General features: G+C 42.0%; 1 protein-coding gene across 1 annotated transcript; it reads left to right on the forward strand.

Moving 5' to 3' along the window:
• The first annotated feature begins 252 nt into the window (after positions 1 to 252).
• On the forward strand, positions 253 to 14,090 carry duox (dual oxidase). The gene is made up of 33 exons (XM_061076978.1): positions 253 to 319; positions 419 to 502; positions 588 to 752; positions 1,153 to 1,340; positions 1,480 to 1,681; positions 2,714 to 2,880; positions 3,310 to 3,373; positions 3,753 to 3,849; positions 3,959 to 4,049; positions 4,198 to 4,300; positions 4,390 to 4,562; positions 4,648 to 4,823; positions 4,990 to 5,108; positions 5,196 to 5,333; positions 5,441 to 5,554; positions 6,200 to 6,402; positions 6,715 to 6,900; positions 7,145 to 7,370; positions 8,161 to 8,254; positions 8,344 to 8,519; positions 8,607 to 8,676; positions 10,338 to 10,379; positions 10,684 to 10,862; positions 10,958 to 11,188; positions 11,676 to 11,775; positions 11,909 to 11,958; positions 12,051 to 12,178; positions 12,279 to 12,432; positions 12,570 to 12,802; positions 12,895 to 13,053; positions 13,167 to 13,322; positions 13,628 to 13,756; positions 13,851 to 14,090. Exons 1-33 carry the CDS (start codon positions 253 to 255, stop codon positions 13,971 to 13,973), a joined length of 4,587 nt encoding a protein of 1,528 aa, XP_060932961.1. The 3' UTR covers positions 13,974 to 14,090.
• Positions 14,091 to 18,644: the final 4,554 nt, after the last annotated feature.

The following is an 18,644-nucleotide window of genomic DNA, read 5'->3' on the forward strand; positions in this document are numbered from 1 at the left end:
TTTGAGTGTTTAGAGTTTTACAGTTAGAAACTCAAAGTGCTTTAGAAGTTTATTCAAACAAACAAAGGGTAACTTTTATTCTAATTTCCAACTTCAGTTACAGACTTAATTACCAACTAAATTATTTGTATCACTTGTAAATGTGTAACAGTAATAGAGCAGTAAACGTTAGTTACCTTCACCCTGTCTCCAGGTCTCCAGCTCTTCTCTGCTCTTGTCAGGAGTCTGATCTCAGGACCATCTCTCGCATCAATGGATGTGCGTAAACAGGTTTGGAGTGTGTGCGCGGTGGTTGGCTTGGTGCTCCTCGTCAGTGAACGTGAGTAGTAGGAGACCACCGTTTGTAAAAATCACTCTGCTGAAACTCAGATGAAGTAGAACAAAAACTGTTAAAACAAACTCTCCATGTGTTGATCAGACTCGGGCGGAGAGAGAAGCTGGGAGGTTCCTCGCTTTGACGGCTGGTACAACAGCCTGGGCTCTCCAAGACGCGGAGCTGTCGGTGAGTACTAGTAGTCATAGTAGTGATAGGAGAAGTTGTAGTTGTATTACACACAGTGGTCACCGCTGTCTTCTTGCCCGCTCAGGTTCTCACCTTGTGCGTCTCCTGCCCGCGCACTACTGGGACGGGGTCTACCAGCCGCTGCAGGAGCCGCTGGTGCCGAACCCGCGCAGCCTGAGCAGCCTGCTGGCACAGGGCCCCCCCGGTGCGCCCTCCACTCGCAACCAGACCGTGCTCTCCCTCTTCTTTGGTAAATATGCTGACATCTGTTGGATTTTGATCTTAGAATATTACTTGGAGTGCGCAAAATTGGGATAGAAGCCAAAGCAACTGTTCCAGCATGATGTAGCTATAGCTCCTGTTCTCTACCCACAATACACTGCAGGTGCCACAGAGGTGTGACACGATTTATGCAAACTAACATATAAAAAGATTTCAAAAATGCAAAATCAAGCTATCTGTCTAGCTAGCTAGCCAAACTGGGAATTTACAGCAGGACGGAATCACACTATACAAACTATGAAAAAGTTACAGGGAATTTCCCTGATGACTAATACTATAATTGGATGTTTACTCCAGTGCCCCTAACAACATGTTAATTTAATTGCTAATTGCATTTTGATGTCATTGCCTTTTCTTGAATATTTCAGGGTATCATGTCACCTTTGAGATTTTTGACATAAGACCTCCTGGGTGTCCACCTGAGTTCATGAACATCCCCGTCCCAAAGGGTGACCCGGTGTTCGACCCCGCTGCCACAGGAAAAGTCCTGCTGCCCTTCCAGCGAGGAGCGTGGGACAAAGAGTCTGGACAGAGTCCCAGTAACCCTCGCACACAGGTGCTGATCACTGACTCGTATCAATGTGAAGTAGAATCATCTTTGTTCATGGGAACTGCAGCCTCCAGAAGCAATCAGGGACTGTGAACAGTGTTTCCCTTTCCCAAAATGCAATAATAAACTATTTCCACACTTGCAGGTGAACATGGTGACAGCGTGGATAGATGGCAGCTCCATCTACGGCCCCTCCACCTCCTGGTCTGACTCTCTGAGAAGCTTCTCAGGAGGGCTCTTGACTTCAGGCTCTGAGTGGAACATGCCAAAACATGGAGGCGGACGCAACCTCATGTGGAGCGCTGCTGACCCCTCCACAGGAGAAGGTGGAGCCCATGGACTCTATGGTGAGATACGTCGTACTTTAAACCTTTTGACCTGCACCAGAGTTCATTTTATCATCCAGAGTTGTTTGTCCAGAAGCGTTTTATAAACATGACATGGTTGTTAAAGCAAAATCCCATAAACTGACACCTATTGTATTTCATTGCTACAAGAAACAGTTCACACAAGTTTTTCCGTCTTATCTGTAGTGCAGAACACAACAGAAATCTTGGCTGGAACTCAATCTAAGCACTAGTGCACAGTGATGTGAATGAATGGCCTTTAAAGCCCCCAAACTCAACTACAGCAACGTCTCTTTCGAGGTAGAATGACATTATTGTCCAAAGCTCGACGATTTTTTTTCTGAGCATTAAATCTGGGATTTTTTTTCGTGAAGAATATTGGAGACTGATGGAGACTTATGCAACTTTTTTGCCATTTTGCACATCAAACTGACCTTGACTTTTCAACATATCTGTTCTGTATTTCCATGTTGTATATCCGTGGAAATTCCCTCCCAATCGATGCGGTAAGCTGCTGAAAAAAACACACGAATTTCATGCAAATATTATTTGACTGCTTGCACGGTTGCAGGTTGAGTCAAGAGAGGCCCCGGCCTGACGTGTGTAATGACCCTTTAATTATTGTGTAAGTGGATTGTCACACTCACCGCAGTAAATCCCTGTCTCTATAGCGAAGAGAGCACAGAAGATGCCACACAGGTGTCATGAAACCAGTGTTTTGTTGCTTGTGTTGTTAAAGGTGTGTAGTTATTATGTTGGGCGGGGGCGGAGGATCTTCTCCTGTTGTCACCGCTCTGTTGTCAAGTCCTTAAAAACAAACCAAATTATCATTTCATTAGTGGTGAGAGATCAACACCAATCAATCCAATGAGAGTGTGATGGTGTTCTACTGGTAAGGAGCAGAACACCCAGGGATTTGGGATTTCGATATGAAAAAAATTATCTACACAACCTATTCTCTGCTTATTTTGGTGCAGCTATAGTGTTCTACAATTCCCTCTGACCGATACTATCTTCTTCTTCTTCGTCTAGAGTTGGGAAACGCCTGGGCCAATGAGAACATGTTCACGGCAGCAGAGGGGATTATCTGGTTTCGCTACCACAATTATGTAGCCTCCAAACTGCATGAGGAACACCCTGAGTGGTCAGACGAAAAGCTGTTTCAAAACGCCAGGAAGGCCGTTGTGGCCACATTCCAGGTACTGGGAAAAGTCTCCTTGTAATCTCCTTGCTACGCAGGTGCTGATTTACTGTGCACTCTGGGAAAAAAACTGAGGTTGCATCAACGCCAGGTGGTCGAGATTTTATGGGTGAAATTGATGGTCTTAGTGGAAGGATGAATGCATCATCTCTGACTGGTTCAGACTCTGCAAGAGCAAGAGCCTGAACAACATTACACACAGTTTACTTCAACTGAGAACAGTAGTCATACAAATTATTTGACATTACATCAAATCAAAAAGTGAAAAGCTAAAGTTACAAAATCTAAATTTATAAAAGAAGAAGCTACATAACCAAACTCAGATTGCAGGATATCATCATCAAGAGTTTATCCCTTTATGAAAGGGTTCAACCTGTGCTGTGGATTCAAATAACAACTTCTACATATTTAAATTTTTTGCAAACAGAATATCGCTCTCTACGAATGGCTGCCTGGATTTCTCAGAGACACAAAGCTCCCTCCTTACCCAGGTAAGAATGAGCCGCAATGCGTGTGCGTACAAGTGGAGGGTAAACGGGTAATGCACCGCCGACCACAAGCCAGAGTGAGTTGTGCTATCGTCGCTGGTGTTTGACAAAAATGCGCTCCGTCAGCAAAGCATCACCCTGAGCCTCCTTTCTTCTGCTGAATAAGCACTCGCGGCAGAAGAAAGTTAAAGGGACACTGGTCAGATGAGCCCATCACCTCAACTACTCTTCATTTGTTTGTGCATATACTGTCTCTGTTGAACATTTGGATGGAGACGATGCACCGGAGGAGGTTTTACATGCACAGGGTTTCTTGAAGTTCGCTTTTTGCGTCACTCTCATTGTGTTGTTTTGTATTATGAGCTGATTTGTGTGTGCACAGGTTACCAGAAGTTTGTTGATCCCGGAATTTCTCCAGAGTTCCAGGCTGCTGCCATAAGATTTGGCATCACTATGGCCCCACCTGGTGTTTACATGAGGTAGTGAGTCTTTTTATCTCCCCTCGGCACACACTGTGGAAAATAAGAGCTCACTTTTGTCTATGCACTGCTGTGAATCTATTACATGATACCCCTTTTTTTCCAACAGAAACCGGACCTGCCATTTTCGGCAGATCCTCAACATAGATGGGAGCTCATCGCCAGCAGTGCGTCTTTGTAACAGCTTTTGGAAACGTCAGGTATGTCACAATCATACTTGTGCATTTTTCATAAGAGTGCAAAGGAGAATAAGCTTTTTGTCTGTGCCCATTTCAATACTTTTTGTGTTTATCACCACAAACTTGTCTCCGTCACCCTTTTGTATGATGGTTTCCTTCTTGTTTGCAGCGACCCAATGCGAATACAAGCCAGGATGTAGACGAGCTCCTCATGGGCATGGCCTCCCAGATTGCAGAGAGAGAAGACAATATTGTTGTGGAGGATCTGAGAGGTTATTAACCTGTCTTATTAACATATTGATATTGATATTTATTTAAACTTAAACTGAATATCCAATTCTGTCTTGTTAAACCTTGATAGACTACATGTACGGACCTCTAAGGTTCACCCGGACTGATCTGGTGGCCATGACCATCCAGAGAGGAAGAGACTTCGGCCTGCGGAGTTACACCGAGCTCAGAGAGGCCCTGGATCTGCCTCCTGTCAAAACGTTTCAGGAGATAAATCCTAAACTGAACAGCACCAACACACAGGCAAGAAAACAAAATATATTTAAGCTTGATCAAACATGAGCTATATGAAAAAGTTTAACAGAGAATTAAACTGTGTTGTGTACAGCTGCTCCATGATGTTGCAGAACTGTATCACAAAGACATCTCTAAACTGGAGCTTTTTCCTGGAGGACTCCTGGAGTCCCTCGACGGTCCGGGTCCAGTTTTCTCCGCGATAATCATGGACCAGTTTGAACGAATCAGAAATGGAGATCGCTTCTGGTTCGAGAACAAACAGAATGGGTAAGATCCCCTCTGAAGCACTTTGAACTTACACTTTGAACAGTATAAATAACTGTAACATAGTCTTGATGCTACAGAAGTCTGACTGATCTCACTTTTCTGTTTTATTCCATCCCTGCGGGTGCGTCAGTCCTCCACAGCTTTTTACTGACTTGGAGTTTTCCAGTTTGTTTACAGATGGGGAAATGCAGGCAATCCGCAACGTGACGTTTCATGACGTCCTTATAGCGGTCACCACTGCAGAGGCTGCTGATATACAAGCTAATGTGTTCTTCTGGAGGGATGGTACAACATTCAGCATGTGCATTACACAAATAAATAAATATTACACTTACTGAAATACTAAAAATAACAGTCTCCCACTTGCCTTAGGTGACCCTTGTCCTCAGCCCACACAGCTGAATGCGTCGATGCTCTATCCCTGCAGCAATGTTACCAAACTACATTATTTTGATGGGAGCAAAGCTGGCTTTGGCATATTTATCATTGTACTCTTCCTCTTTCCTGTCGGTCAGTATCATTGTTAAAAATCTGCCTCTCATTGCACTGTTATTAACACTAATATCAGTCATCAGCAGTGTGATCATGTGTGGATTATACTTTGTTTACCTTCACAGTGAGCTTTCTTGTGGCCTACATGGTGGCGTATCTCCGCAAGTACAGGTACAGGAAGTTCCAGAGAGGAAGGAAAGCTGGCGCTAAAACAGAGGAGCTGGCCGTGGGAATCTCTGGTGGGAACCATTGTGCCTAATGTTAAAGACATCAATCCATCATACATCAGATCTATCAGATCTTACAACTGACTGTGTGTCATTTATTATTAAACGCCGGCCAAGTATCAGCAGCTTTGATATACTGCTACACTGGTGTTCAGCAACCACAAATAACTTCACAAGCATTTTATTAACCCAAGTACCTATTACCTACACGCTTTATTTTATTATTTTTCATTTTTTAAATCCCTTTTTTCTCTCTAAATGCCATTCTAGTTGTTATTGATTTTATTCTGTATTTTAAGTTATTATTTAAATTTTATTTCTGAATTTGTATCCTCTGATCTTAGTCCTTTAATTATTGAATCAATTTATTATTATTATTATTATTATTATAATTATTATTATTGTTGTTGTTATTATTATTATTATAAGGTACGTCACAAACAAATTCGGACAAGTGCAAAACATTTTATGCTTCAGCCACAACACTCATTTGTTACAGACTCTTTATAAACAGTAGTAATACTAAATTCAACTCATAATGAGTCATTCCCAACACAGTGAATCCAAAATGTCTTTGCTGTTGTCACTAATTTCAGTATCTGCTGTTATTTTACACCCACATGCCATCTTTTCTGACTCTGTTTCTGTTTGTCGCAGCGTTCGAGTGGCAGGGCCGTAAAAAACCTTTGCATCCAGTCAGCGTGGAGGTCGATGAGCAGAGGAGGCTGCAGGTCTTCGACAGATCTGGACCTGCTCTGCGCTGCCTCAACCTGGGAAACCAGGATTACCTGGATGTCCGGCTCTCCAACGACCGTCGCTGCAAAGCTCTGCTGCTCAAAGTAGCCAAAGAGTATGACCTGGTGAGCGGCTGGAAATGGGGAGGGGATGGTTGGTTGCAGAGTTTAATCTAAAAATGCAGTTGAAGTCTAATTAAAGTTACAAGAAAAATAATGTTGCTGGGGCTGCATCTTTTGCCAGCCCGCACAGCGAAATTCTGTCTTCACATTTAGGGTTGTTTGCACTTTTAGCAACTTCTGCATTCTCAGTTTCACACTCAAGTTGAACCCTCTTGTTTTTCATCTCATCCAGTCGTTGTTACAAACACGATTCTGCAGATGCACATTCGCTTACACCTCTGTTATCTCTCTGATGTCCTCTGTTTGCACACACAGGTGCTGTTTTTTGATGATGAAAGTAAGCGCACAGCGTTTGTCAAGCATCTGCGAGCTGAGGTTTCAGACGTCGGGCAGGAAATTAGAGTGAAGGAGACCAGAGAGAAGGAGCTGCTGAAGGAAGCTTTAACCAAAGAGAAAAGGGCTCAGATTGTGGAAACTTTCATTCGACATGCATTCTCTAAGGTACCATCAGCCTCTGGGTGTTTACCTCATCCTCTGCTATGTTACAGCTGCAGCAGCTTTAAGATCCACCACAAAATGTCGTCAAACCGCTGTTTGAGGTCAAATTATGTCCAACTTCCAGCCAAAAGAACCAATCGTTGGTCTCGATGGTGACCTCACCTGTGACGATAACCTCAGCTGCCGTCAGTGATATTACTAATGCCAATCTGGTGACATATAATGACACTGTCCCTCTGGTGTGCAGGTCCTGGAAATAGAGAAGTGTGACGCTGGTGACCTGAGCGGCGTTTCCCATGAGAAAGCCAGGGAGGTGCTCCAGTGTGAGCTCACAGCCTCAGAGTTTGCTGATGCACTGGGACTCAAGCCCGACTCTTTATTTGTGGACTCCATGTTCACGCTTGCTGATAAAGATGGAAACGGTTACCTCTCATTCCAAGAGTTTCTTGATGTGATGGTTATCTTTATGAAAGGTAAAACCTCTGACCACAAAATGTTTTAGTCTCCAGTGTGAGGCCAACTATCACACAGTCACCCCTTACTGTATAACATGAAAATTCTGAAGATGCTAACGCAGGTAGGTTAGAGGAATTTGGTTTCAGGGAGATGGAAGGAGTTAATTTGTGAATAGGAAGTAAAAGCCTTAACAGAATAGAAATTATCATACGAAACTTCGTACTGAAACTAATAATAATCAGTTTAGTGTTGGTTGGTAAGCAGCTCCCTCTCCCCCTCTATTGTGATTGTCCAGCTCAGTGGAGTGTTTACCTCCACCAAAGCCCAAAAGTCCCCTTGTGAAACCACATTTAAATTCAGATCTTTCAGATTTGATTTGGATTTGCTCCAAATTGCAAACATGCATAAATCTTCTCTTAACATGTCTTGATGTTTTTTCATCAAGATCCATGAAAAGATGATAGTATTCAATGGATATTGGGATCTTCACCAATATTGAATATGGTCCTTTCAAAATTACGCTGGAGTAGTTTTTTCATACTTGTGCTAACAAACAAACAATTGCAGATGGAAACATCACCTCGTTGGCGGTCATACTTAATATACAGAACACCTCCACTACAGAAGAAAATCAATAAATTCCTTAAGCAGAGAAATTTCCATTTCACTTCAGGTTCATAGACTAATATTGCTTAGATTCATACATGTAGAGCTTAACAATGGAGTACACAAATGGCGGATGCCTGATATGTAATAAAAAATACCAATACACAATATTTGCCATCAATGACATGCTGCTTTATCCAGGGTCTCCTGAGGAAAAATCCAAACTGATGTTCTCCATGAACGACATTGGTGGAACTGGTTTCTTGTCAAAAGAAGAATTTGCCAGGATGCTCAGGTCTGATAGACAGTTTTTTTCTGCCGAAAACCAAGTCTATTGTGTTGTTTTTTTATGTTTTGTGATCCGTTGCTTTCACCCCTCTTCAGGTCTTTCATCGAAATCTCCAACAGCACCCTGTCAAAGATTCAGGCAGAGGACGGCATCAAGGCCATGATGGAGGCTGCGTGCTTCGACAACAAGGAGAAAATCTCATGGCAGGATTTCCATTTCCTCCTGCGGGACCACGAGAAGGAGTTGCAGTTTGCTCAGCTCAACGTCAAAGGTCTGAGAAAGTTTTGTTGAAGAAGAAGATCTTTTTATATCCTCATATCTGTGACCTTGTCTGATGAATTATCTGCTGTGTGTGTAGGGATGGAGAATCAGGGGAAGAAGAGGCTGAGCCGAGACCAGAGGGTGTCCTTTATCTGTCCAGCAAACAGGTAAGAGAACGGGTCACGCAGGCTGTAATTTGTCATCCAGATCACTAATGTAACTGTTAAGATTTTAGCATATTTTCCGTCTCTTAAGGTGGAACATAGAGTTGGAGGCATTATTAAAGTCCAGAGATGAATGTACAAACCAAAATATGGTAATAATGACTCAAACAAAGGCTTTAGTTCAGTGGTTCTTAACCTGGGTTCGATCGAACCCCAGGGGTTCGGTGAGTCACTCTCGGGGGGTTAGTTACACAAAAGAAATTCAGCCCACTCGTATTACTCGTGAAGTCCCCCTCCGCTTGGCCGTCATTGGCTGCAGCTGATCACGCCACATTGCTTAGCTTTGATATCTGTGCTGCAGGGAACTTGATGCGCTCAGTAGTCGACTTGTGGCTGTTGTGATTGTACGTCATTCAGCAGAGCCAGCTTCAACAGCAACTCTTCAGAACAACAACGCTCTCAACGTTTTGGTGACCCTTGAGATACTCACACCGTTTGTTACAACTTATTTTTGCGTGCAATACTTTTCGAGGATGGTAGACATGAAAATTAAGAAAAGGAACAGACTTTGTTGTGAAAATGATATGAGAGTCGCACTTGCCAAAGTGAAGCCGCGCATTTCTGAAGCTGTATCTGAAAGGCAACAGCAAAAATCACATTGATTTGCAATAAATATTGTTTATTATATTAGTTATGTTTTTGTGTGAAATTCCTGTTTGTTGGTTTTGTTCTTTGAACACCGTGATTTTGTGTGCACTTGATGCATGGTTAATTTTGTGCACTAACAAAATATATACCTATGTTTTGAAGAAATAATATTTTATTTGTCCAATGACGAAGGGTTCAGTGAATGCACTGATGAAGCTTGCAGGGTTCAGTACCTCCAATAAGGTTAAGAACCACTGCTTTAGTTAGTAAACCAGGGGGGTTCCAGGTCCAACTGAGCCCTGTCTTTGATTCAGAGAATGTTTGAGTCCAGGGGGGTTAATATGGATGAGAGGCTGGCTGATCATGGCAGGCTTTCAGAGTTGTTGCAGGTGATACTGGGCAGAGAAACTTAGAGTTAGTGTTCCAGGCGCAGAAATACAAAAAGCTCTCCAAAAGGTCAAATTCTGACAAGAGTTGGCTGAGGCGTTAAAGCCACAGGGTATCCAACGATTTGGCAGAGCGGTGTCCAAGCTGGTCCTTTCATACTGCAGCACGGGGTAGTTGATTGATGAATGAAATGCAAGGGACTGAATGAGTTGACGGGATAGATGAAGGAAACCGGAAGCCCGGGGCCCAGCAGGAACAGGAACAGGGGGAACATCCAAAAGTGATTCAGGAAAAGTCAGATGATGAACGATCCTGATTGCAACTGTTGCATACCACTGTCAACTAAAACATTATGACTTGTCATCCCTTGTACCTGCACCTTTTCGAGTGGTAAAGTGGGTAGACCTCACAATAATAAGGTTGCCGGTTTGAATCCCTGTCAGGCCAGACCTGGTGTCTGTGTTTTAGGTCTGGTTTCTGTATGTCAAATCTGGTGACCAGTCCAGGTGGACGCTTGACTGATAGGTGGTATAGATAATGATGGATGGATGTAACTTTTCATTAACTTTCACGTCATATTAGTTTCCAACCTCATAATGCGATGATATTTGTGAATCTCTCTTTTGCAGCTACAGCATCACAGATGGACCACAGATACGTAGACGCAAAAAGTATGTTTCTAGTTTCACTTTTCTTGCAAACGTCTGAAGAATATTGAGAAAGATGTAATGTGGTAATACTTCTAATGAACAAATACCGTTGAATCTTATCATATCACTATCTGGCATGACATAATATCTGATAAGTAGATGTGATTGTCATGTCACTATATTTGCTCTTACATAGTTCAAACACTTCCTTGTGTCAATACAGCCTCTGGCTTGGGTGACCTGAGTATGGTCAAATACTTCTAAGTGATAGACACGAGATCAAATATATCACTGAATAAAGTTGAGTGAATTTTCATATTTTCAGGTTAGGCGCCAAGACTCCGAATGTCTACGTGAAGCCAAAGCGTGACCAGTACATAAGAAACCCAGTGCAGCAGAAGATCCAGCACTTTAAACGTTTCATCGAGAATTATCGCCGTCATATTGTCTGCTTCATCGTCGTATACGGCATCGTGGCTGGTGTGACGCTTGAAAGATGTTACTGTGAGTGTAATACTTCCTCACGACGTGTTATGGTCCTTCCTTACCCACTAGTGTCATACCTTTTGGTCTGACCTCATTACAAATACTGTGTCCAGACTATGGTTTGCAGGCTGAGTCAACAGGCATCCCAGAGACTTCAATGGTGGGCATCATAGTCTCCCGGGGCTCAGCCGCCGCCATCTCCTTCCTGTTTCCCTACATACTCCTCACTGTGTGTCGAAACCTCATCACGCTGTGCAGGGAGACCTTCCTCAACCGATACATCCCCTTCGACGCCGCCATCGACTTCCATCGCTTCATGGCGATGACCGCCATCATCCTTTCAGGTTGGCTCACAGAAGTGTAGAGCATCACAATAATTAGAGCAATTTGTGATGGGGCTGTGATGGAAGAAATTCCACTGATCAAAGTCTTACCACTGTTTTGACTGTTTTCTGTGCACTTAGCTGATGCAACCTCAACCTTCCACCTCCTGTTGATCTATATTTGTGCAGCTGTGTGCTGGGTTTGATTCCTCTTTCTGTAGGAGTGATGCCAGACAGCAGACGGTTCCTGTCTGCTCTCTGTTTTGTTCCCTGTTCATCACATTATATAAAAACCTTCCTTTTTAAGTTCTCGTGGTTGCACTCTGAGCAATGTTGCTGACTGTGTAACCCTCTGCAGAGCTAATAATTAAACCTCTAAGACAACTCCGGTCTGAGAAACTCATTATTTCAAAGCTCATGATAAATTTCCTCGACAGGGCATTACATTTTTATGTCTTCACCAGTCCATTTTATTCATTATTTATTCTAATTTCTTTTCTCGCCGTAGTTGTTCATACTTTGGGCCACGTGGTCAACATCTACATCTTCTCCATCAGTGACCTCAGCATCCTGTCTTGTCTGTTTCCCAAAGTCTTTTCGAACAACGGGTAACGTTTGAAACATCTGATCATCAGATATTTCTACACTGCAGAGTTGAAGAAGAAGATCTTTTTATATCCTCATATCTGTGAGCATATTAAATGTCGCATCTGGTTAATTAACATTCGGTTTATATTTTAGGTCTGAACTTCCTCTCAAGTGGTCGTGGTGGTTCTTTCAGACTGTTCCAGGTATGATAAGAAACTGACCTGCAGCAGTTATACACTACATGAGCTGTTTGTAATACTGTATAATCCTGTTTGTACTTTGTCCTTTTTCCTAGGAATGACAGGCGTCCTGCTCCTGTTTACGTTTTCATTTATGTACGTTTTTGCCTCACATTATTTCCGTCGCATCAGTTTTCGTGGATTTTGGATCACACACTACCTCTATGTTGTCGTGTATGTTCTAGTAAGTCGTTTTCTGCTCTCTGCTGCAGTTGGCTCTCACGACGGAAAGGATTTCTTAGGTATTGCAGTATTGTGATGCTGGCTTTGTTCTCATCCAACAGACGGTGATTCACGGCAGCTTCGCCCTCCTCCAGGAGCCCCGGTTCCACATTTATCTGATCCCTCCAGCACTCCTCTTCCTGCTGGACAAACTCATCAGCCTGAGCAGGAAAAAGGTGGAGATCCCGGTGGTCAGAGCGGAGCTGTTGCCCTCAGGTTACACTGTTATCTTTAAAATGTCTCACTATTCTCAGCCTCTCCTTGGTTTTAGTCCCTTCTAATCTTCCTCACTTAGCTCACGTAACGCGTGTGTGCATTCGAGCTCACACCTCCCTTGGTTGTCCTACCTGTAGGTGTGACACATCTGGAGTTCAAGCGACCACAGGGCTTTGTTTACCGTTCAGGCCAGTGGGTGCGCATAGCGTGCCTGATGTTGGGCACAGATGAGTACCACCCATTCACGCTGACGTCAGCCCCTCACGAAGAGACCCTGAGCCTGCACATCCGAGCCGTGGGGCCCTGGACCAGCCAGCTCCGAGAGCTCTACACCGAAGAAAGCCTGATCGAGATCGGAGCCTATCCAAAGGCAGGTCACTGTTGTTTTGTGGGTGTGAACAGTTTCTTCTCCATCCTTTGTCTCTACATTACATTTATATTCATCTTTCATTCACTACCCAGCTGTACTTGGACGGCCCGTTTGGTGAGGGCCATCAGGAGTGGGTTGACTTTGAGGTGTCCGTTCTGGTGGGAGGAGGAATTGGAGTCACTCCATTCGCCTCCATCCTCAAAGACCTGGTGTTCAAGTCTTCCATCAAGTCCAAAATTCTGTGTAAAAAGGTGCAGCTCAAAACTAACATGCGGTCATATAAATGTGATATTCCAACTCGTAGCATTCTGTATTTGTAAAGTCTTTATGAAAACTCTTGCTAACAGCCAGTGATTGTGTGAAGGTGTACTTCATCTGGGTGACACGGACACAGCATCAGTTTGAGTGGGTGTCAGAAATCATCAGGGAGGTGGAGGAGTTGGACACCCAGGAGCTGGTGTCAGTCCACACGTACATCACTCAGGTGGCCGAGAAGTTCGACCTCCGCACCACCATGCTGGTAAGATCTGCTGCCGCCTTTTCAAAGTATCACAAAACTTGAAAATAAAAAATGAAATTCTGTTTAATATTTGACAAACATTTTAATACTGTCATTATTATTAAAGGAATAGTTTGGTATTATTTTGGTTTGGACAAAAAGTCTCAGTTGGATCTCTGGCAACTCAATGGTGATGATAGGACGCCAAGAAGTCACTGCTCATCCCCAAGAAATAGTCCACCACATAACACTCTATAAAATCACAACTTGATATTTGCACACACATGACTTTACTACTAATGAACTCCTCACCATTGTGTGGACAGTATGTGTGTGAACGGCACTTTCAGAAGGTTTGGAACCGCAGTCTCTTCACCGGCCTGAGATCCGTCACACACTTCGGGCGTCCACCTTTCGTGTCCTTTTTCAGCTCGCTGCAGGAAGTTCACCCCGAGGTCAGCAAGCTTCATCTATCTTTATCAACCTCAGTGCACCAGCCTGTACCCAATGAATTATCTCAATGTTTAAGGTTGTCATTCTTTTCTATAGGTGGGTAAAATTGGTGTATTCAGCTGTGGACCACCTGGCCTGACCAAGAACGTGGAGAAAGCTTGTCAGCAGATGAACAAGAGGGATCAGGCCCATTTCATGCATCACTTTGAGAACTTCTAACGTGTCCTCAGCCCTGGACTACTCATCACAACAATAACCACTTTTATAATACAAGTAGCTGCAGCTTTTAATGCGAAATAACACAAGTGTCTTCTTTTTTAAACCTTTATTCTCTAATCATGACTTTTATTGTTTAATACATTTTAATCAGGGCAATTTTATTTTCCGTTTTGCAGAAATACAGGATTGTGTTAATAATTTATGTCAACTCTTTATAATCATCACCATCATGTGTTTTTAAATTTCTGTTTGACCCAGAAATGGAGTATGAGGAATCTTTTCAAAATAAAGTTTTTTTAGTTATAATTTTAGATCAAAATTTATGAATGATTTTATGTGGAGAATTTCTTTTGTCTTCCATATATTGTGAACAAATATGTATTTCACAAAAATAGTTGTAACAGTGTCATATTAACCGCTGTCCCAAACCAGAATCAGAATTTTAGATTATGCAAGGATCTGTGGGGTTTTGTGCACTGGGAGGTGACTAAATTCAGCTGTTGGCTCCTGCTGATGCCTCAAGCTTTTGGAAGACAATTACACTTGAATTAACCTAAAAAATAAATTTGATTTGTTGGTTGAGTGATGAGCCAGACACTCGTCCATCCAGAGGAAAAATAAGGAGAGAAAATGTTGATTTTCCACAGGGAAACCAGACATGTCTTCGGTGCTGCATTACTTATTATAGCCAAGTCCTCAGACATCATCTTTCATATTACTGTGTTAGACATTTGAACAATACACTAAGTTCTGCCAGTAAATGTTGGGCTGCTGCACATTCCCTAAAGAACTGGCTGCACACATTTGTTTGCTTATCAGATACACGTATACAGGTGTTAGCTCCTTCAACACACATTAACACAAATTTACACCTGTCAGCTGTTTAACCACAGTCTGATGTGATGTTCACTGGCCTTTAACCCACTAAGCTTTGATATCTTCAGCTGCTACACACAAATCTGATACTAACCAACCAGATTCAGTACGTGACAGTGACAGTTTAGGGATCAAAGTGCTGAATGATGTAATTTTCAATTCTGTAGCACTGAAACTAACAAGTAGCTCACTTGTATTAATACGATTTGGCATACAGAATTAATATTTTAGTTTCCCCTTCTGTTTAGTAAAGACAAGAAGACAGAAAAAAAAGTAAGAAAAAACTGTCGAGAAAGTTTTATTGTGTGACATTGTCTTACACTATCTTTGACTAGTTTTTTTGCCTCGTCACTAATCACCTGTTTGCCACACAAGCTGCATACAAATCAAACATAGATTGGGTCATGAAGCAAATACATACAACTTATCTTAAAACCAAATTGATACTGATTTAATGTCAATATGCCAGTATTAGGAAAACTGATTAAGAAATAAACTGGAATTAGATTAAGAGCCTTTTTAAACAATAAGTTACAAGCCTTGAAGTTAATATTAACTTATAACTGATAATTGATAAGCCTTGTTCATTTTATTACTGAATTAATATGTTTGTTGAACCTTTACATCGACAACTGGGTCATTTCCAACTGATTGCCTGTTCGTGTACAAGAAGACATTTATTGTTAGGACATACAACAACATTTAGCAAAATACTCGACTTAAATATTACAGATTATATGCCTTACACTGTAGAGTCTGGTCCTTCAAGATTAATAAGATATAAATGATTGAGATGAATATAGTAAAATATCAAAACTGTTAAATCTGTCAAACAGCTTCCGTGTTTATCTCACACCATCTCTTTGACCACTGACAGGTGCATGTCACCCCCTGATACCCTGCACCTTTCATATCCAACCACAGTTTTTTATTTCTGCAGCCATAATGAAAATACTTTCATAATGCACATTGAAGTATTAAGTAATAATTGGGCAATGAGATATGGAACTTTGGATAGAATTGGCACAAAAGATCAACACACACCTTTAGCATGTGGTCTATTTGCTTATTGTCACATATACAGTATCAGACTGATAGAATTTATAACCACAGATGAGGGAACAATGAATTTTAGGTAACTGCAAAAATGTCTTTCAGAGCCAAATTCAACTTGTCTGGATTTATTTATGCTGAAAATGTCCACCACATTCATCTAGTAAGAATTTAGACCAATAAAAGACCAATTAAAAACTTATATATTATATAATACTAATATATTTAATATTTATTTCACACGTTCATTGTCATTGTGCGGCAGATTGTTGGATGCTCACAAAAATTCAAATTCATTTTTTCTTTATCATTAATGACCATATAGGATTAATGTTCAGCTTTACTGGTGAAAACTGGTGTTTCTGATTTTCAGGCTGGATGATTAATTATGTATTGATTAACAATCAATAGTTTTAATTGCTCTAGTGTCATGTTAAATAAAGACATTTGTAAAAGTGGAGTACAAAAGCAATATTTATTCTAAAACACATGTATTGTATGAGAAAGGTCCCATCAAAAGTAAACATTAAAGACTCTCATTATCGTGTGTCCCCTGTCTCCCATGTATCCTGTCCATTTAATTGACATTGTGTTCAATTGTACCGAAGCCCCATATACTGTATTTTCATATACATGTACAGTATATACAGCCATTAAAATGTATTTGACAGGTTATCTGTCATTTGTCTCTCTTGCCTTTTTACAGATCTAATGATTTTGTTCATTTCATTGCCCAACGCTGCAAAGCTCGGAAAGGCTTTTACAAAGTGTAACCTATGATGATTTTATATTTTGGACACAAAATCAGTTTCCAAGAGACATTGATCACAGATATGTTTGTAATTAGTAAGATTTTGGTCTAAATCAGATTCTTAGTATAACAAGTTCTGCCAGTTTGATTTCTCTGTTGATCTTTTCCATTTAGGTGGATATTAAAAGCTTTGAAGGTTAAATATTGGATTAAATCATAAAACTGTCAACACATTATTTACTGTAAAAGTGACACCTAATGATCAAACAGCACCCTCCTCTGGCACAGAGCAGGCCGCCCTCCATCCTCTCACACAGCAGCTGGAGGAAATGTGATTCAAGGTCATGCTGGTTTGTGCTTCTTAAAAAAAAAAAGAGGAAAATTGATTTTCAATACAATACATCACGCTCTCCTTGTTGTCCTTGTTCCATTTCATTATGGGTTAATGATTCTCCTGAATGAAGGCCTGACATCTCACTATAACAGATCAATGCTCATTGCAGAGAGTTTTAATCTCGTCTTAATCAGGTGTCACATTGACAGAAATAACAGAAAGGTGAGTGTGAGTTGAACTCAGGGGCAATGTTAAAGTATGATTCATGCACATTCAGGATTTGAATCTCTCAAGCCCTCTTTTGTTTCTCCCTGAGGATTTTTAGGCTACTCAGCATTACCTGAAATAACCCAGGAGCTGTGTGCTTAATTTCCCTTCAAGGCACTAAAAGAAAAGAGAAACTACTTAGAAGCGTTTGGTGATTAAATGGCCACTTATAGCTCAGAGGTTTGATCATCCACGAGGAGAGGCAAAATGATGTAAAATATGTCGCGGATGCACATGTCTGTGCAGAGCAGTTTGCATTGGTGTTCTTAAGAGTCGTGTAATCTTCTTAGTGTCAGTAAGCACCCAGCTAGAAATCAGCTACTCTCCAGATTGTCTCTTCCTGCCCCAGATAAACCCCTCAGACAAAAACAACGTGCGACTCGAGGAAATATGTGGCATGGTCGCTGCACTGGCATGAAATATGCACCTCCCCTCCTTTGGGACCTGTGTTGACAGAGCCGTGGAAGAAGTCCTGGTGGGTCTCCTCAGCTTGAAGATGTTTAGCAGTGGCACCAAGAAGTGGTTCGTGAAGAAGCAGAAGCGGCAGCAGCAGAGGGCTGGCAGGAGGCCATGCACCAGGAAGAAGAAGAGGTGGGCAAATAACATCCTCAAACAGAACCGACAAAAAATCCTGAGCGAGCTGGACGTCAACACCGTGCTCCCCTACCTGGTCTATGACAAGGTGTTCTCGCTGGGGGAGTACAAGGAAATACTGGGACATGAGTCCAGCAGGAAGAGGACGGAGATATTCCTGGACCGTCTGTCCTCGAAGGGGCCTGCTGCATTCTGCTCGTTCTGCTCTGTTTTGGAGGAAGTGTGTCCCCACCTGCTAACCTGCTTTCTGCTGGAAGGAGAAGGTAACAGCCCTTAATAAACCTCCAATTACGTCAATGACAAACACTAAGTAAAGTTCATGGAGGGCAGCGTGATCCTGTCCCGGTGTTTTCTGTCAAAAAACATTCCAGTTTGCATTTGTGCGAGAAGAACCGGAGCAACAGATCATGAACCTGTAGGAGCTGTATTCCTATGTGTCCGTTATTTATCTTGTTATTTTCTGTGAGAAGATGATAACAAAAATAAATAGAAAGAGAGGGAAAATACTTTTCAGTAAGCTAGTGCCACAGACTAAGAGCCAGCAAAAATAGCTTCTTAAATCTGGATGGCTGAGGGGATTACTGAGCCGCCAGCGTTCCTAACTACCCTCTGACAACATATGGCCTAAACGTGGCTGCAGTCTGCAGGGCCTTGTCTGTGCTGCACGATAACAAATCAATACGCTTTACCTACATTTAAATAAAACCGAGCGCTCTCAAGGACATGGCTCGCATTTACAGCTTAGTGTCTACTTTATCTGTGCCTAATATCCTGCAATTAAGACCATATGATTGCT

This window comes from Limanda limanda, chromosome 8, assembly GCF_963576545.1.
Source record: "Limanda limanda chromosome 8, fLimLim1.1, whole genome shotgun sequence".
In the NCBI taxonomy this organism is placed as follows: Eukaryota; Metazoa; Chordata; class Actinopteri; order Pleuronectiformes; family Pleuronectidae; genus Limanda; species Limanda limanda.

What these genes read in the sequence shown, in the direction of transcription:
- duox (XM_061076978.1), top strand. Translation starts at nt 253, where the DNA reads ATGGATGTGCGTAAACAGGTTTGGAGTGTGTGCGCGGTGGTTGGCTTG. An exon ending in TGGAGCCCATGGACTCTATG is followed by an intron (nt 1,682 to 2,713) that starts GTGAGATACGTC and finishes TTCTTCGTCTAG; the next exon opens with AGTTGGGAAACGCCTGGGCC. An exon ending in CCGTTGTGGCCACATTCCAG is followed by an intron (nt 2,881 to 3,309) that starts GTACTGGGAAAA and finishes TTTTGCAAACAG; the next exon opens with AATATCGCTCTCTACGAATG.